This window comes from Oreochromis aureus, linkage group 10, assembly GCF_013358895.1.
Source record: "Oreochromis aureus strain Israel breed Guangdong linkage group 10, ZZ_aureus, whole genome shotgun sequence".
In the NCBI taxonomy this organism is placed as follows: Eukaryota; Metazoa; Chordata; class Actinopteri; order Cichliformes; family Cichlidae; genus Oreochromis; species Oreochromis aureus.
In genome coordinates, this window is record NC_052951.1 from 12368703 (window position 1) to 12389179 (window position 20477).

Consider the following 20477-nt stretch of genomic DNA (forward strand, 5'->3'; position numbering starts at 1 on the left):
TACATAAGAACCTCTGCTGAGTGTTTTTCTTTCTTTTTCTACTCCTCTCAGTAATGATGAGGCCACTCAATTTACATGAAACTTCAGGTTTTCTCATAATATATAATTAATGGAACACGTGAGACTAGTGCTCTGTTTGCAGTGCAACTGTTTATTTAGGTATGCTACTACTGGTCTAAAGTGAACCTGCGGGTTCACGGGACAGCTGCACGTCATTTGCCCCAGTTACATTAACACAGAGAGAGCACGCATTTATCTTCTCAGCCTCAAGAATAAAACAGCAGCCCCAGAGGAAAAAAAGCCTTTGTAGAAGCAGCACTGCTCGGTACTGTACGTGTGCCCATTGTGAATCTCTGCATGACAGTTGGTAGGAAAATCCAGTGTCATTACACATAGCTTTGTTGACAAAAAATCAGTCAACCTCCACAAGGCACAGAAAAAAGACAGCCTTTAATTTTCTGCCATGTCCTTCTGCAGATGCCAGGTACTCCATCCCACTGTGTTTGTGTAGCCAGGGTATTGCACTATGGCCATATGGAGATATTCAAATGGGACTTGTGATTGAATTGTAGTTGAAGCTAACAGAGAGTGGAAGAGAATACCCCAAATGGAGTTGCCAGGTTTCGCACTTCTCCCCAGAACGCTGTCTCACAGGTGTTAATAGTAATGACTTTTTTGTTGTTGCTGTGATGTATATTGTATTTAATTTGCATGAATTATAGTAATGTTGCAAGTACAAATTTTGCTGCTACCTACTGGAAATTAAGGAGCGGTCCCACAAATATTACCCCACGATTATACTTAGTAATGTCCTTGTTAGTGTGTCAAAACACACATGATTAAATGCATTCTTCTTATATCATGTTCCATATCAAAATGTTTGGTTCCCACCAAGAAACCCTCATTGTGTGTTTTCCTAATTAATAATCCTCTGTGTCTAGAATCTGCATTTTATACATTACATTACACATGCAATACAACCATGCTTGCATGCAGACAATATTTACTTCACCAGATTTCAGCACAAACGTCTCAGTACTCATTCAGTGTCATAAAATCAAACTTGTAATTCCCATTTAGATGCCTTTTTCCCCAGTGTATCCCCCTTTAGAACATCAGAGGTAATAACTGTGTTTGCACAGCGGGATCATTTATTCTCCAGGTACTTCACACAGGTCAGCTTTGGTCTCATCTCACTCTCATTATAAAGTAGGTCATAATCGTATCCACATAAATAGTAAATACTGGCTGCTAATAAGCATCATTATCCATTCACGGGAGTTCTTATTTGTTTATTTGTTTGTTTGCTGTGTTAAAGACAGTGTTAAAGACAGATATGATGAAAACAGTCTGAATTGAGAATTTAAATCATAGTGCTGACACGTGTTAAAACAATGCAACCATTTGTGATGTGAACAATTGAGCTATTTGTTCTAAACTTTGACAAGATGAGCTGAACTAAATTTCTAAGTCCAATGCTTCTTTTATTAGGTTAGGTCTAAACCGAGTCACAAAAAAAGGTCTACACACACAGATTCACTCACAGGGTCTTAGGCTTCATATATTTTGGGATATTAGCCAAAGTATTACAACATAACTTCCTCTTTGCCTTAATTGCATGTATCCATTTTGTATTTTCTAAGCGGTTAGAAAGTTAGTCATTTGTGATCATCAGATTTTGGATAAAATAGATTGATACTACTAAAAGTGTATGAGGAAAAATACTGCAATTCCAGCCCAATAACACAGGAATTACACTGCATAATGGCTGCGACAGCTGCGATGAGGCTCAGGATTCATCCAGAGAAGGGCTACGTGATTGCAAACAATTCCATGCAAAAAATTTCCATTTACAAAATGAGAAACACACAAACAGCGAAAACAAAACTCTATTCATACGTGCAGACTCAGCCAGACGTTACACACCGGCCAAAATGACTCACATATTTTCTCATTTAGTACTCTCTGTTTATGCGGCATCTATTCTCAGCTGAGTCAGAAAGCTTTGTTAATCATATTTGGGCCTGAGAAAGTTCATTTACGAATGCTTTTGTTGTCACGTTGGCCTTTAGTGAGCTTTGTGTTCCATGCTTAACCATTTTGTCAGCGATTCACCACAGAGTCATCCCAGACATTTGCAGTCAGTCTTCAGTTTTAACTTCTACCCACTCGCGTCTAACTTGATGAAGTTACAGAAACTAAAATTAGTGGCAAAAATTTGTTTTTTTAATGCTTTTTTTGTTAATGCGGACATTTGATATGGAGTTTTTTCTTCAAGCATTTTCATAGTACTTCTTCCCCGTAGTAGAATCAGGTCTTTAATCTCCTTGAATCCACTCTAAGCCTTTAAGTACTTGGTAATATCCTCTTAACGTGACATAGGTGTTATCAACCTGATTTAATGAATGTACATGACTATCAATAACCAGGCTAATAGAGCAGACTATCCCCCACAATTTGCTTCGCCTTGTCAATTCTTTTGTTTTTTTCACTTCATGGTGTAAATAATGTTTCATTTGGAGAAAAAAGGCACACAGAAAAAAGATTTGTGAAAAAGAGTGCATCAAATATGCTGCAGCAAATTAAAAGTGAATTAACAGCAAATTTAAAAAGACCCATGGAGATAGGCAAACAAGAAACTACCTTTGATTTGATTTGATTTTACTTCAAGTTTTGAAGGTGAAGTTTTTAAACTTTCCATCTTAGTTAAAAGTATAAAAATTACATTATGATTTCACAGTTTATTTAACGGAAAAATGCACACCTACATTTACCATTTACATTATTAACCCCCCTAACACATTTTTAACCATAAGTGAAAGCAGTCACACTGCCAGAAGAAGACTTTCTGTTACATCTTGAATTATGAAATGTGAAGTCAAGCAAATATGAAAAGATTTATAAATCAGCTTTCATCTGACTAAAGGTCACAGATGGATAAATATCCATTTGGCCAGATGAGAGATAAAAGAGAAACATTCTCATTATAGTTTTTTAATCTCTAACAATTATTGCCAAAGCAATGCATATCAGATCCTAACCCACAGTCAGTGTCTTTGCTAGTACTGTTGTCATGACTTTGTTTTTAATAAACAGTTTCATTATGCAACCTCTCACTGTCTGAGTGCCGAGTCCATATAGCACTGGGTTGGCAATGGGTGGAATGATGACAAAGTATAAAGACAGGAAGATCCGTGCTTCGACAGCCACATGACTCATGTTAAATCTGGTCTGGATTATTTCAAAAAGGGAAGCAATAGTGTAGTTCAACAAAGACAACAAGTGTGGGACACACGTTCTAAAAGCATTGGCTTGAGATTCTTTTGGTAATGTCCTACATACTCTTAAAATGTGTGTGTAAGAGAAAACTATCATCACTACTTGGGGGACTATAAAAAGAACAATAATTGCAAGTCCTACAGTGCTTATGTACTGTGCATTTGTGCATGAATTTTTGACCAGTTCCATGTTCACACAGTACAATTTTGGCATGACTTTTCCACAGAAGCGAAGCTGTAAGGTAAGAGAGTAAAAAGATGTAAAGACAATAAATGGGTATAGACCTGTAAATGCAATGAGCTTGCATGTTTTTGAATAAGACATGATGCTGTAGTAATGGAGTGGGGAACATATTGCAATATATCTGTCATATCCCATAAGAGCTAAAATGCAGAACTCCCCACTTGCATATGTGTGCAGGAAATAGACCTGAGCCATGCACCACTTCACGGTCACGTCGTGCGTTTTTGATACGAGCACAGCCATGATTGCAGGTAACAAAGCGCTGCTGCCGTAGATTTCATTAAGGGACAGCATGCAGGTGAACACATTCATAGGCTGATGCAGCTGTTTGTTTTGGTGTATAACAGAAATGAGCAGTACATTCAAAACAAGAGTTATGAGGTAGAGCAGGAAAAATACACTAAACAGCCCATGTTTGTAGTTTTCCATGACAGCGTACGCAGTCATTTTGAATGTTGCTGCAGTTGCGTTGTCCATGATTCAGTTCAGTTCTGAAAGGAAAAAAAACATGAACTTCAAAATAAATACATGACATATTAATGACACATAAAATACACACTGGACACAGTAAAAGATATCAGCATAATTGGGCATTTCTAAAGTGTTCAGCCATGCGACTGATTTATTGATTTATTGATTTTATGGTGCTGAGTTTAACCTAGATTTGCCACTGAAGTTCATCGTTATAAAGCATGTGAAGCGTTTGAGTAGCAGGTAATATCTGTACAGTTACAGGTTCAGTGAGCAGGAACATACAGAGCATTTAGAAGCTATTTTGAGGCTACTGTACCTGTTTCTCCTCCTCTCCTTACTGCAGAGTGTGCTGCTTAAGTGGGCAGCCTTTTATCGCAGCTCAGGGTGGGTTAGTGGTGTGCTGATCTCTCCTGTTACCATGGTGAAAAAACCCCCCCGTCTGCTTCCCAAACCCCTTTCAATTGTCCTTTCCTCCTATGCACATAATATAAATACCATAAAGGTCTTGCAAATAGATATAGATATTAAATGACTAATCTATACATTAACAACAGCTCTAGTGGAGACTCCACATTTCATTTAAAAGCTTTTAGTGCTTGACATTTATTTCCATTCTGCTGTATTTTACATTTATGCCGCATTTTCTTGCTTGCTGAAGTCTTAATTCTTACTTGCGTTGTTCAATCATTCACCATGAAACATTTGTCGCCCTGATTAAATGAAGCAGTTTGACAGTTAAAAGTATTGTTTATTTCCCAAATTTGACTTATAAGCAGTAGTCAACCTAACGCGCATGTGTTTGTGTGTATGTGTGTGTATCATTGCTATAGCCTGATATTATACACTCACTTATGCTCATGCATGTAGACAAGGACAAGACTGCTAAAGTTCAAACCAAGCATCAGAATGGGGAAGAAAGGTGATTTATGTAACTTTGAATGTGACGTGGTTGATGGTAAACAAGCTGTTCTGAGGATTTCAGAAGCTGCTGAGCTACTTTTGCCACACAACCATCTCCAGGGTTGACAGAAAAAAGAAGGGCTGGGTGAAAATGTCTTGTTGACGTCAAAGGTCAGAGAAGAATGGGAAGACTGCCTTGAGCTGATAGGAAGCCAACAGTAATTCAAATAAACACTCTTTACAAGCAAGCTATGCAGAAAAGCATCTCTGAATGCACCACATGTCTGGGCTACAGCAGCAGAAGACCACACCAGGTGTCACTCCTGTCAGCTAAGAGCAGGAAACTGAAGCTTTTCTGTTAATCAAATTCAGTAAGAGTGTGTTTGTGTGTTTGCTGATAAGGTCTGTAAGTTTTCTAGTCTCCTAGATAGCTTTAATGCTATAAGAGACTGGACAGAGAGAGAGAGAAAGATCTCCAACAAGTCAACACTTAGTAGATGGAGTTTTGGACTGGTGCCCCCGTGACCATGCAGCACTATGATTCGTTCTATTTTTGATCAGTGCATGTCCTCTGGTGCACGCATTAAGCAGCTTCACCACTTTCTATCAAAGAATCACAAGGAAAGTAAGTGTAGTTTCAAAAGAATATGAGAAATCTTCATGCATGCCTTGAGGTCTTCTTATAATATCGCAGTTCACATTTCTCTTTGCTTACCAAGTCAGCCCTTGGGTAGAATTGGGAGAATGCTGCTGCTAGACTACTTACTAGTTCAAACACATATCACCCCACTACTATTTTTCCACCAGCGCCGGGTCGTGCCAGGATCCAGTTCAAATTTCCCCCTTACATACAGAGTAATAAAAAGTTTGGCTCTTGCATATAAAGCTCAGAGCCACTCATCATCTTCAATTTTGCATTGCCTTTAATTCCAGCATTCAGTGCTCTAAGGTTTACTAAAGGTCCCCAGTGCCCAAGAACCAGACAAAAACTAAAAGCAAAACAGGCCTCAGTGTCAAAGCTGGTCTTGCAACAGCCAAACCTTAAGTAAGGAGGCTGTCCGTTCTGGGAAAGAGAAGTCAAATCTGAAATCTTTTGCTGATTGCCTTTAAAAATCAAGTCTATAGAAGCTAAAAGAGGACTCATGTTGAGTTCATTTTTCCACTGAGCTTTTAGGCAAGGCTTCCATAAAAATAACCAGCCTGACTAGGCAACTGACCCTCATATCATAACTTGTTGAGGCGACACGAAGCGTTTAAAAGGAATTCCATACATTCATGCCTGACTCTGTGTTGCTGAAGAGTTTCTGAAAATGACGATTTGGAATACATTTGTTAAACATAATTCAAGATTCAAGAGGTTTATTGTCATGTACACAGCAAAACACAAACGGTTACGCAGAGCAATGAAATTCTTCCTTTGCAGAATCTTAAATATCAGCAGTTTGTGTTTAAAACATCTAAAAAACTGTAGTTTTACTATGTTTTCATTCAAAACCTGATTTATTAACTCGGTTTCCATAAGCTAAACATTGAAACAGAAATATTTGTCTTTAAATTTGAGTTACATTTTTTAAAATATTTTTGTGTGTTTTGGAGGGTACACAAGGTATCATCTGACTGCCAATGATGCCACTAAAAAAAAGTTAAATCTGAAGAGTTACACATTAACAGGTAAACACATCATAGGTCATTAGTCCACTTTGTATTTCTATTCCTCTAGAAAGCAATTAGATAGCACTGTTTTGCCACAGGTGAGACCTCTTTGGACAGCACCTGGAGGATAGAGACGAGGGCTGAGAGAAAAACAGTAATGACATCCCTTTGGAAAAAAATGATGCAACGTTGATGAAACTGTGTCCAAAGGGTCATAACTTTTGAGACAATGCAATACAACAATAACTTTTAAGACACTGACAGCAGAACTTTTATATTTTTAGCTATTCATTTTATATTTTAAAAAAAGTCAGTTCCACTCTAAGCATTGTGGGAAAGCTCAAACATTTCAAAATATTAACTTTAATTAAACTGTGAACTCCTTTCTATGCAGGTTTATGCCCTTTCAGCTTTTCTAGTGACATTTAAAGATAAATACTGGTGATTAAATAGCAATCAGCCACTGTGTATGTCTGTGGGCTTTGGGCTTCTCAAAAGACACTTTTTCCCAAGGTAAGACTGTTTTCAGTTTTGTGTCAACAAAGTGCACCCTCTTTAACTGCTGGCTAAAGCGGAGATCTTTGGGTTACTACAGCTCTTTTGAGGCTAAATATAGAGGGTGCAGATAATTCAGGGTGGAAGGAGCCTGTGAATGAATTTGACTAAAATCTAAACTTCATCTTAGTAATCTGGCATATGAGGCAAAGAAATCAATTGCTATTGAATGCTGCAGCACAAAAAAAAAAAAAAAAAAAAAAAAAAAAAAAATGGAAACACGTGAACCTATTTGGTTCTAGATCAGGGATATTGCTTATCTCAAAGTCTGTTGTCAGAACCTGGTGTTTAAGGCGCTCACATTAGACAATAGGCAGTCAGAAAATGCCCAGCATAGCAAGGCACTGATTTCTGTAAGACCACTTTGGATGATCAAACTGCCAAACTCATCTCTCTAACCAAGAGAAATGGAAAATTAAATCTTTGTCGGTAATTCAAAAGCTTCTGCTTCACTAAAGAATACCGCCCACACAGTTCTTCTCATTTTTTTAGGCTTGTCACCTAACCTGACCAGAGTCCATGATCCCTTAAGCTTTACATAGCACTGATATATTCACAACCACACAGCATAAGAGACCGCAATGTGATCTAATGGCGACAACTGCACTTTCTATGATTCAATTTACATTTGATTAAACATTCTCTTGAAAACTGGTTTGACAAATGTTCATGTCACCCGACTTCCACTGAAGTTGTGTGCAAAAATAATAAAACCTAAACAAATATGCTGGAAAACATTCATGCTTTGCAAGGAAAAAATCACTGCTGTTTACAAGCTGCTCTCTTCAATAAATGTTGAGATGAGATACAGAAATACATGTGTTATGGGGGAATGCATTCTCAGTCATTTAACACAGAAAGAGACAGCCTGTGTGCTAATGCCAGAATGCAGTGAAGGCTTGTGCATGCTTTCAATTACATTTATAAGTCAGATTCTTGTCTCATGACTTTTGGTCACGAGGTGGGCACAGTAATGCAATTTTCTTAAATGTGATTGAGGAAAGCATGAACTCCTAACAGTGCTTGTAGCTCCATAATATAAAACCCAGTGACCAGTGTGCTGCTTCGCATTGTGTCCTCTGCTCCGTTCTGACTGAAACAGACAGATCCACACCAAACCCTGATTTCTGGAGCAAAACTGAGAGACGCGAGAATGTTTTGTTATCGTGTGGTTGTTTTGGCACTTTTGGTTGTCTTACTGCTAAATGGTAAGTACCTCTGCAGATTTTTTTTCTGCCCAGTCTATGACCAAGAGGGTTTGAAGTTTTTCAAGCTTAAAGCAAAAGGATTTTACCTAAAACTACAGTAAATTTCTTTCTTTCTTTTTTTTTCCTAAATTACAGTTGCTCAAAATGAGGCTGCATCCTTCCCGTGGTCTTGCCTCAGTCTAAGTGGAGTATGTAGAAAGGTTTGCCTCCCAACAGAGTTGTTCTTTGGACCTCTGGGCTGTGGGAAAGGCTCCCTGTAAGTGTAATGTTCATACGCAGCATGTGAGTACATCAGTGTATATGTACAGTTGCTAATACACATTTTTTCAATGTTATTCTTAGGTGTTGCGTGTCTCACTTTCTATGAGGAAAGCATGTCTGGACTGAAGTCAGAGATACCAGATGACTTACCAAGCCTGACAGAGGATGAGGCAAACAGAAAGCACTGTTGTGGAGGGTTGAATTTAGCATTCTAACACTATGTAACATGGCAGACTTTGTAATATTAAATTAACGTCTTGTGTTAACTTGTTGGGTTTTGTTTTGGTTTGGTTTTTTTGCAGCTAAATTAAGGGTGAATTCTTACAAAAACATTTTAGCTTGATTGTATATTTTTAGTAAGAATGTGATTCAAATTTGATCTGAAACAAGAAGTCTTCTAATACTCTGCCTCATGTTCAGGTTTGTTTTGTTTTAACTCATATGGGCTTCTTATCCATTAAGTCCATTCAAAAATGGGACTTGGGGCCCCTGAAAACACAGACTAAGGATAAGAAAAAAAGAACTACTTTCCCATAAATATCACATTTAATCACTGAAAATACCTCCATGGGAGTCCTTTCCAACCCAAGCCTTTTTAACTGTGTTAATATGGTTGCTCTAATTCAATAAGTTGCATGCTTTCAGTGAAATAGGAGCACAAGGCCATTAATAGCCAAAGCTACATCTCATCTCATGTTATTACCACAAGTGCAATTCACAATACACACAACACTGCTCTGCAATATACAACGACACAGTGACAAACGTCAGGTTATAAATTTCATTTTTTACTTGATTTCCTGGACAGTTTTAAATATTTTTTATGGCAGAAGATTGTTTATAACACAAAATCCAGCGGCATCTGTTATATTAATAGTGTTTTCTGGCAGCAAAAAATAAACAATATGGCAAAATTAGGGGCGATCGTGGCTCAAGAGTTGGGAGTTCGCCTTGTAATCGGAAGGTTGCCGGTTCGAGCCCCAGCTTGGACAGTCTCGGTCGTTGTGTCCTTGGGCAAGACACTTCACCCGTTGCCTACTGGTGGTGGTCAGAGGGCCCGGTGGCGCCAGTGTTCGGCAGCCTCGCCTCTGTCAGTGCGCCCCAGGGTGGCTGTGGCTACTATGTAGCTTGCCATCACCAGTGTGTGAATGTGTGTGTGAATGGGTGGATGTCTGGATATGTAAAGCGCTTTGGGGTCCTTAGGGACTAGTAAAGCGCTATATAAATACAGGCCATTTACCATTTACCAAAATTTCAAGAGACACTTTCACCCGATAGTTACTGTCAGTCTCTAATCCCTTTTGAGTCAGGGTCTGTGCACATAACTGAGCTTTAGGAGCCAGAGCCACTGGGATTGTTACAGCAGACTGAATCTCAGGTGATGGGCTTATAACTCCAAAGGTAAGTAGCTTATTGCAGAGAAGTTTAGGAGGTGTGGCTTTCTTTATCATGTTTTCAGACTTTGCTGTATGCTGACAAAGCTGCACAGACAGGTTGCTAACAAAAGGCACAGAAACACATTCATAAAACAGTTCCTTCAGTCTTCTCATAAAGTGTGCAAAAAGCTTTCAGTGCATTACGATACCTTAATGTATGAACCTTCATGTGTTTGTTCACTTTCTGCGAGCTTCATTTTATCTTATCAATTTAAAAAAAAATCCTTCCCATGCTTCACCACGGCATATTCATCGTGGTGAAGCATGGGCGGGGGCTGTCTTTCACAGCAGTCGTAGCGCGAGAGGTGAGGTACACCATGGACACCAGTCCATCACAGAGAGAAAGACAACCATCCGCACTCACAAACATTTTACATCTCCCTTTCACTGTTTGTTTTTAAGTTAGTGTAGTCTCACTTAGTTTCCACAGCAAATTTTCTTCTTTCATTTGAGTTTTTTTGTCTGAAAATCTTTAGTTTCAGTATTAGTTTTATTCATTTTTATTATTAATGTATGGAGCCGTACATTTGAGAGCCATTCAGGAAAATCAGTCCAGATATTACAATAAAAACTGAACCTTTTGAAAGCAGCTGACTCACAGTCTTCTGGACAGTCTCAATAAACACGTCCATCAAAGCCTCATCAGGAAAGTTGTAATATTTTTTAAACCAAACTAACAAATAAAACTAAAACTAAACATAATTTCCTCTTTATTTTTTATTTTATTTTATTTTATTTAGCTTTATTTAAGTCTTGGGGCCATCATGATGCAAAATTTCATCTCCCCAGTGTCATTTGTTTCCTTAGTGTCAAAAAGCAAGATATTAGCATGCACGGATTCTATGTTTTTAAGCAAAAAAAAAAAAAAAAAATAAAAAAAAAAAAAAAAAAAAAAATCAGTGCTAACAGCATCATTATCTTAGAAAGCAACAGGGTAAAAATAGGGAAAGAAATTTAACATTAAACACTGTATGGACACGTTTAATACAGCTGCTGATTTTTATCCAAAAGGTCATCCAAAAGTAGATTCTTTGTCATTCTTTTATAGCGCAGACAGCCTGGACAGCTGTGCTCTGATACTCTGATGACTAGCTTAACACCACTGGTGAAAAGCTGCATCTTTACACAAAAGAGAGTGAGTCCATTTTCCTAATATATATGCAAGCTTTCTTTATTTACTTTGCTTGGAGTTATTATTTATACTACAGCTGATTTCCATTGAAGATAAGGTCTTGGCATCAGACTGACAAGAGCAAAAACACTGCATGTGATACTACAGAGATCCTACCACTTGAGGGCAGCACTGAAGTACTATCCACATGCAGCAGTCTTCCTTAAGCAGGATAAATTAAAACCTTATTTCCTCGTACTAGATTATGACAACAAAATTCAATTATTAATTACATGCCATTAGCAGAGCAGAGAGAGACCTCAGCTGCTAGTAAGTTTTAACCGATTAACTGATTATTTGATTGCCTTATTTCACCCCCGACCCCCCCACCCCACCCACACACACACACACACACACACACACACACACACACACACACACACACGCTGAATCTTATATTATATGATATATAATATAAATGTGTAACTGTATATAGTCTACACACACAATACACACATAAAAGATTATATACTTCACCAACAAAGACAAAAAACTACATTTTGTACATTGAATAATCACTGTGTGATTATCAGCCCTCTACATTCCTCCCTCAAAAATAATCTATTTATATTTGTTTGTATACTGAGTAATGTTTGGCCATTAATTCCACTGTTAAACTGTTCCACATTAAACTGTTCCATGATTTTATGCCACATGTGGATATAGAAAAAGTTCTTTTAGTTGTCCAAATTCTGTGTATCTTAGAATTTGTTGTATTCCTTAAGTTGTAGCCATTCATCTCTATCACAGAACAATTTCTGAATGGTTTCTGGCAACAATTTATTCCTTACATTCATGCTGTTTTGAATCCTGCAAAATTAAAGAATTTTACTGTAAAAAAATGGATCAATGTGTTTATAAAACTTTACATTGCCAACAATTCTCATGGATCTTTGTTTTGTTTTGTTTTTGTTGTTGTTGTTTTTTCAATACATACAGTGATTGTAATGACCTTTGATGAGTATTTTCTCCACACAGTAACTTAACAAGGTAAAACCAAAGAATTGTAAAGGATGTAAAGTGTTTTTTGATGTCTCATGTGCTTTACTTTAGACAAAACTGAAATGCTTTAACACAGTTTCTTTTAAATATCATTACTGTGAGATCCGTATATACTATTACTTTCTTAACCAGCTAGTTAGTAATCCATTATTTATTCAATAATTTATTCCAATATCTGTACATATTGCACATCGCACATACGCATATGCTATACATTTTGTTATTGTCTGTAATGCCTGTTTTTCTATGCTGTTTACACTGAGAGCAAAGATAAAAAATGTAGCCCGATTACTATATTTGGCCAATAAAGCTGATTCTGACTTCCAGCAATTTTTTTATTCATTTATTATCACACTCGGGAATCTAATTTCATGCATTCTTACTATGTTGAAACCTTATATTTGTATCTGAAATTGATTTTTGTTTTCATTTTACTGTAACCAAAGGTTTTAAGCACTCAATAGAGCTTGCAAAACTCCCGTCTACTGTTTCACTCTCCAGTCCGATAGGTGGCGGTATAGCAACTGAACGCTGGTCTGCCAACCACCAACAGAACGTAAAGAAGAAGTAAGACGACGAGCAAAGCGGAACACCGAAGAAGAAGCAATAACAAACAAACCTAGCGGCTGTAAGGTAACACAACTTGGGGGAAGTGTATGTTGTCTTTATTCGACGTAGAATCGGTTTTTATTTTGTTAGTTCTGTATAAAACGTTGTGAATGGGCTACACAATAGATATATGGTTATCTGTTACGAAGAAAACTTAGCTGTTATCTAACGTCAGCTAATACTAGCCAGACGGCAACTAACGTTTAGTTAATCCTCCCTGTGTTTGTCGTGGAAATATTAACTCTTTAGAAATAATTGGGGAGTATAAAATTAAAATAAGTGTTATATTTTTTTAAAAAACACGGTTACATGTGAGAATCCCAGGTGAGATCACAAACCTCCCACTGCACTTATTAGCGGGATACTGAGGTATGTCCCCCCCCACCACACTATACACACATGAGCTAACGTTACTTGTACTTTGGTCAGAGTTAAGGAGAAACTGACCTTAACTGCATGCTAATCACATTTCAGCTAGTCAGTCTACTTTGACCTAACTACATAGTCAAGTCATATGAGGTTTATTGTTGCGACAGAGCCTATGCAAAGATACCAGGTTAACTTCCTATAAACAGCGACAAAAAGTTGCTACATTCCTGTTTTGTTAGACAGACAGGAGAAAGTATATGGGTTAAATAGCTAACTAGTGACACAAACCATATGTGGCCTTTGGGGAATGTTACTATCTTGCTAAAAATAATCTCACTTGTCTTACCTCATCCTAGTGAGCCTGCTGTCGTTTAAAATCACTTTTTCTTGAAGGTATGCGTATACATGTACGTGCATTCCGATTCAGCATTGTTGAGCACACTTTGAGTCAACTGGCTTGTTTTCATTTGTGCCAGTATAAGGGCCTTGAATGTATTCATGATTTTCCATGTAAAAGGACGTTTATTTGTGGGGGATATGTGGAGAATATGTAGATGTAGTCCACTTCAGATCCGCGGTTCTTCTGATTTACATGGGAGTGGTAAATTACAAATGTTGAATACTATTTTTTAATCAAAGGCACCGTAGTCAGATCTTGTAGTAAAGCTTCCAAATTACTTATCTGGGTTAAAGTGATAAAAAGTGGTGTGTCAACAAAGCAAACCTCTGGAAACTGCAAACAGTCAGTGAACTTAAGTGTTTTATGTAAACATGCTCTTTTGCTTGTGAAAATGACAATTAGCTTGGGTTAAAAGAAGTCAAATGAGGACAACAACATTGCAGTAACCTCCAGAAGTACTTGTCTTGCTACTCCATAACAATGTAGTTTGTGTAAATGCATGATGGTGGGTTACTTCATTCTTTGTTTGTGAATCAGGTTACAGATTTACTTAGATTGAACCATTTGAATCATTTATTTGCATAATAAGGTTCACATAGACTTCTGTGGTGATCTTTGCAGAGCCTGCGGTGTAACCTACGTGAATGGCTGCCAGCTTTTATGCTTGTGTGTGGTGCATCATGTGTTAATTATCTCGTGATTGCATTTTATGTGCGGTGCCATCCAGCAGAAACAAATAAAATGCTGGCACTTTTGCCCCTCCTCTTTCTCCATTCTTTGTTCTGGTCAGTTTTTTTCTTTTTGTTTTTTTCCAGGGCAAAAATATTTGCTCCTCTAGTTTTTCCACTTTGTTCATTCCATCACGCCCATTCCAACAGTGTCAGCAATCTCCCTCCTGGAATTTGCTGACATTTGAGAGTCCTTATATTATTGCTGTGGCTACTTGTCCTCATATTGTTATTCTCTGACTGATAAATTAAAAAAAAAAAAAAAAAAAAAAAACTGTGTTGAAAAAGTAGCCAGAAATGCACAGGAGGAATCATCAGTACTGAGCAGGGCAATCACAATAGCTGCAGGCTGTGCACACCCAACGTGTAGTTATATTTGTAGGGAGGTGCATTTCAGGTGACGGGGCAGGTCACTTTATTGGGTTTCAGAAGGGATTGTGGCTACAATGTAGCTATGGTGTAGATTTCCTCCTGAAGGATAAATCTCTAGTTTAACATGATTTGTTCGTTTTTTATAGGTTAGTTCAACTGTAAGTAACCAAGGATGGTGCAGCTTGGCTGTTGGTGCATGGGAACTCGACTGAGTGTGCTTATACTGGTTTTCTGCAGCATACAGCTCCCCTTGCCCACAGATGCCTATATATATGCTGTAAGTAGAATTGGAGCTTTAAATCATATAATTTGGTAACCTTTGTTTGTAAAGATGAGCTTCATACTCTCATGAAACTTTTGCCTGTTCTCATAGTGTTTGTATATTGTATTTACAGCATTATAGCAATATCACCAATCTATTTGAGGACCGCCCTGCTTTGTTTGGATCTGCACTTCCAAAGGATGGAATAATGGTGAGAACTGAGTGTTGAAGGAGGAGTACAGATGGTAAAATGCAGGTCGATTTCTTTTATAATGATGCTTTTTTTTTCTTTGTATCTTAGGGAGTTTTGGTTGCCTCTCATCCAGCTAATGCTTGCACAACAATAGACCCTCCCCCACCATTGCCCCCATCTTTTAATGCCACAACTACCAAATTTGTTGTTCTCATCAAACGTTATGACTGCAACTTTGATATAAAGGTAAGCAGAGTTTAACACTGAGTATTTGTTGTCTGAGAAGCACACTGCTCTAATGTAAGGAACTTGTTTCAGGTTTTAAATGCACAGCAAGCTGGATACGATGCCGCAATCGTTCACAACATTTATTCAGAAATTCTGCTCAATATGAACTACAGCAATGGTAATTATTTGTGCTATTATAAATATGGGAAAACAAATATTACAAATGTAAATATTTGCTATTGTACTGTCACACTGTGTGTGTCTGATTCTTGTTGTTTTGTATTTTTTTTTCTTTTTCAGAAACTATTGCAGAGCAGATTAATATTCCCTCTGTATTCACCAGCTACTATGCCTCGCACATTCTTAGGAATTACATAATTCCGGAACAGGGGTAAGGAAGAACAATACCAGTAATATTAAACATAAGCTGTAAATTAAACCAACTTTTAATGGTCAGCATTAGGTTTGTACCAACCTGGGAACAATTTGGCTTGGCTGCTGATTTAGCTTCTCAGGCAAAGGACAGTTTTCAGACTTTCCAGTGTAGCGAGCTTATATCATTGTCTGTTATCATGTCACGCGACTAATGCTGGTAAATAAGAAAGAGAATTCTGTTAATCAAATTGCATCAGTGATTGTCAAATGCTTTTGAGATCGAATTTCTGCAAAGTTTTCACTCTTCTGCTCTGCAACCTCAAACACTGTTGGTCCACAGACCTTAGATTGCAAAGGGAAACCAGAAGGTTTCCAGTACAGAAACTTTGCCTACAGAATTTACATATGGAAATGTATAACCGGTAGGCAGATCTGTTTATATGTATTAAGTTTGCAGAAACATACATATTTCTACTTTTTCTTTTCTTGACTTGCAGGGCGTATGTGATTCTCAGGCCAGAGTTTCCTTTTCCGCTTTCCTACTACCTTATTCCCTTCACCGGAGTAGTGTGCATGATCATTCTTGTGATGTCTGTTGTTTTCGTAAGTATATGCATGACTTGATGTTTTCTGGGTTGTTTATACAGTAACACATGATTAAAGTGAACCAGAGGTAGTAGAGGCTTTTTGTGTTATAAAAGAGTGACCTAACTGTAACTCAACATATCTCTGTGTCTTTATTCTAATCCAGCTTCTTAGTATCTAATGATAGTTGTTAAACATGAACGCAAAGAACAAACCCAGTGATGTCTATTAGGCAGCTTTTATTAAACTTACAGAAATTAATCTGGTTATTTTCCACTTGCATAATGTCACCTTCACTTTACCGGTCTCGCCTCTCTGCTCAGCTTAGCTTAATGTGTGGCAAAGGGAGGGGCAGATGAAGAAGAGCACACATGAATAGAGCCTGCCACAAACACATCAGAGGAGAGAAACGACCCTAATTGTTATTTCTCAGGGAGGCAGGCCATGAGGGTTAAGGGAAGTGTTGAGACATCACTCTAAATCTTTTTTCCATCGATAAAACTGAGCTTTTTTCCATTCTTCAGATTATACGATGTGTACAATACAGAAAAAGGCTGAGGAAAAATCGTTTGTCCAAGGAACAGCTGAAACGCATTCCAATACACAAGTTCAGTAAAGGTAACCATTTTTGCTGTTATTATAATAAATTATTTTTTTAAATATTAAGAAGTGACATTAAATTTGAGGGCTGTGTTTTATTTTTTTAATCATTTGGGAAGACTTTTACTTAGGAGTGCGTTGGGAGTTACATGCCTGTTTATGTCTAATGATGTGAGCTGGTAACATTCAGTCTGTCTTTCAGGGGATGACTATGATGTGTGTGCAATATGTCTGGATGAGTATGAAGAAGGGGACAAGTTGCGCGTTTTGCCTTGTTCACATGGTAAATATCTGATATTCTGTTTGATGAGGCACTGAACTTTTTCTTAAGTGCTCAATCATCTAATCCCATCCTATTTTGTAAAATATGAAGTATTTATCTTTTAAAAACTCCTTTTTAGTATTTAAGTCATCATCCTCTGGTAGGTTTTTCATAAGTTTCCTCAAACTGTTCTTGCTTTTCAGCCTATCACTGCAAATGTGTAGACCCATGGCTCACACAGACCAAGAAGACATGTCCAGTGTGCAAACAGCGCGTTACCCGCAACAACCCTGAGCAGTCCGAGTCTGAGTCTGAGACAGAAACTGGAGGACGTGGAGAGGAAGAAGGAGCAGAGGGTGACGCAGACTCGGAGCGCACTCCTCTGCTTCGACCCTCCAACCCGGGGTCACCCATAGGAAGCCCTGGGGCCTATTCAGCCACCACCACTACAACTACCGCCCAGTGCCTCACCTCCCCTGCACACTGCAACTCACCCATCCTAGGTTATGAAGGCTACTACTCACCAGTGGAGGACACAGACTCAGAAAGTGATGACACAGGAGAGGGCAGGCACCACTCTGATGATGACACAGCTCAGCTCATTGGTAGGGACTGAGAGGAGATCTGATGGCCAGAAATTAGCTACAATGAGATTATTTAGTTTGACCACAAGGAAAAAAAAAGTTTCTATCCTCATACATATTGTTATTGCAAAAAGAATTAAATTGTTTGCAGATTTGTGGCTAGCTTGACATTTAGTACACTACTGATTGTTAAAAATCTGTCACCCAATAACCAGCGGAGTTCTTCCAAGTTTCATAACAAATGCAGGACCTGCGGTTGGTCAGTTTTACCAAGTGCAATGTTGAACATAAACCACTGAAATTCACACATTTACTGTAGTCCATTAGCTTTCAAGCATGATGTCCACTGTAACTGGGTCACTAGTGCAGTACAAAATGTCCGGATCAATTAATGATCCCTTTTAGGCAAGAGTGAAACATCCGTAGATGAAGTCTTCGTGGCCAAAGTTGTGCAAAAATGGGATCTTCACTGTTCCTTGTGCAAGGTTCTGTTGAGGATTAGTACCGTGTGAAAGATTTATGTTGTCTTAAAATGAATATTTCCTATCTTTATTTTTTTTCTAACAAGGATATCCAAATGAAGGGGTAACGTTTGTCTTCTTTTTATATTTTAATGCCTCTAGTTCAGTTTTCACACATTTTAACTTTGCATCCAAGTTTTCTGAAATATGAGAAGTTAATAGTGAATTAAGTCACAGTAAAATATAGGAGATATGTAACGTTACTGCTGCTTTTACATTGTTAATACTCTGCGGTGGTGGACAGTTTAAGGAAACTATTTTTTAGCTTTATCCAGTTTGTTGATCAAACTCAGGTTTACACTAAAATAAATTGTCGGCGGTGATAAGAATAAGGTAAGGTAATGGGGTTGTGGTCTTGTAAAGTGTTTTAGCGTTTTCCCTCGAATCTGTTTAAATATAGGGTTGCATGTATGTAATTACGTTTTTTCTTCTTTTATTGTTTTTGTTTTTGTTTTTTATACAACAAAATAGAAAAAATTGCAGAACAATAATGTGAGAAACTGGGACACAGGTGGTGGTTTTAGGAAAAGCAGAGCATTGCTTTATACTGGCCTTCATGTACATGTCTGTGTTAAATGTTTGGAAATTGAACAAAATTGATTGATTGACGGACTCTCCACCCACACTGCTCTTATCGAGCTGTCTTTAAGACTGCTGGTTGGAAAGCTTGCATCTTATTCATCAGTGTGAACATCCATCTGTGCGTTTTCTTTAATTTAAAAAAAAAAAAGCTTTCCAAATGTTTGGCTCTTGTAACGATAACGTAAGCTCGTGTACTCATGCTTGATTTGCACCTGAAAGCCGAGCAGCTGTGGTTTGATTCTCCACTTTCTGAGATGACCTTGGTGAGGTCAGCGACCTTGATGTTTTTCGTAGAGACGTACAGCTGGAAACCTTTTAAAGCTGTTTCTGAATGAATAGGGCTGTCATATCAATACACTCCTTCTTTACTGACTAAAAGATTCGACACTTCTAAGATCTCTTTGGGACTTGTTTGCAATAGTCTGTATTGTAAAATATAGAAACTCTTTTCCTTTTTACAAAATGCTTAAACTATCTTTTGTACTGTACTTTTTTTTTTTTTTGCTCTTTATGTCTCAGTTTTAGAGACTGTTCACCGAAACACACAAACATTATAATGCCCAATCGTTTTTTCGTTCTTTGTTTTTGTTTTTTAGACTGTGCCTAGGTTATCAGACGTAAATAATAAATGTATAGTGTCAAGTGTAATTTCAATGTGTAAAGCAGGATTGGGAATCTTTCAGATGACGAAACACTATCCGTGAAAAGCTGCAATAAAGATCTTGTTTGTGGAAGGGTTAATGATATTAAAGTAGGACTGTGTTACTGTTCGTTTAAATGAGAACATTTAGGTAGATCTTCCTTACAAATGGTTATTGAAGTGATCATTTTATTAATAAAGCCACTTGAAAAATTTTGACTTTGTTATTAGAATACCTGCTATCTTTTTTTTAATATTTGCAATATAGCGAGGTCAGTAATGTATTATAATAATATTTAAACCATACTTTTATCAGCTGAGCTGTTCTCTTCTGACATTTTCTTTAGTTACTCTTTTGGTTCTCAGTCTCCTTCTAACATTCCTCCAGAAGGGGAAAAAATATACCCCCACCTCACTTTTTTAAAAGTTAATCATTAAAAATAATTTTTTATTAATGATCCATATGAATTTAAGTGAAAACAAAGGCCAACGCAACAGACAGCATTATTAAATATATTTTCTCCTATATAAGAAAAATTAATCAGCTTCCTTTCCTCCATGTTTTCCCAAAGTTATTGGTTTTTGTCCTCCTGCAAAGACTCTGTGCTCTGTGTAAAACAGCATGGTCCGCTGATGCAACTTTAGTCAAGAGAGCAGCAGAGCTGACATTTCTTGGTGCAAATTACATCTGAATTACATCTTGCATCTGCTGATTTCTTACAGGTGCTCTTTGACTGGAGCACAGAGAGGAGTAAAACCTTAACTGACGTTACTTCCATGGGTTTTTTGCATAATGACACTGAAAACCACCTCGATGCATTTCAGATTAAACAGTTAAGATGTGATTCAAGTGCAGACTTTTTGCAGGTTTTGTAAAACTACTTCATTAACACCCACAGTCCCCTGTTTTCAGAGGCTCAAACGTAATTGGACAAAGCAACATAATTTTAAGCATAAGCATGCTGCATTGGCTTTAGGTCGGGTG

The 20477-nt window shown here is 37.7% G+C and overlaps 1 protein-coding gene across 3 annotated transcripts; it reads left to right on the top strand.

Moving 5' to 3' along the window:
• Positions 1–12744: 12744 nt before the first annotated feature.
• Positions 12745–19708, top strand: rnf167 (ring finger protein 167). Of its 3 annotated transcripts, none has more exons than XM_031752516.1 (10): positions 12745–12815; positions 14807–14937; positions 15056–15133; positions 15224–15361; positions 15434–15521; positions 15644–15734; positions 16216–16321; positions 16828–16921; positions 17106–17186; positions 17369–19708. In XM_031752516.1, the coding sequence occupies exons 2-10, from the start codon at positions 14833–14835 to the stop codon at positions 17779–17781; spliced, it is 1194 nt and encodes a 397-aa protein (XP_031608376.1). In that variant the 5' UTR covers positions 12745–12815; positions 14807–14832; the 3' UTR covers positions 17782–19708. The 3 variants fall into 3 exon arrangements, with proteins under 3 accessions (XP_031608376.1, XP_031608377.1, XP_039474582.1); XM_031752517.2 differs by having other exon boundaries at positions 12749–12810; XM_039618648.1 differs by lacking the exon at positions 12745–12815 and adding an exon at positions 12826–13160.
• The last annotated feature ends 769 nt before the right edge of the window (positions 19709–20477 follow it).

What these genes read in the sequence shown, in the direction of transcription:
- rnf167 (XM_031752516.1), top strand. Translation starts at nt 14,833, where the DNA reads ATGGTGCAGCTTGGCTGTTGGTGCATGGGAACTCGACTGAGTGTGCTT. An exon ending in TTCCAAAGGATGGAATAATG is followed by an intron (nt 15,134 to 15,223) that starts GTGAGAACTGAG and finishes TTTGTATCTTAG; the next exon opens with GGAGTTTTGGTTGCCTCTCA. An exon ending in CGTTTTGCCTTGTTCACATG is followed by an intron (nt 17,187 to 17,368) that starts GTAAATATCTGA and finishes CTTGCTTTTCAG; the next exon opens with CCTATCACTGCAAATGTGTA.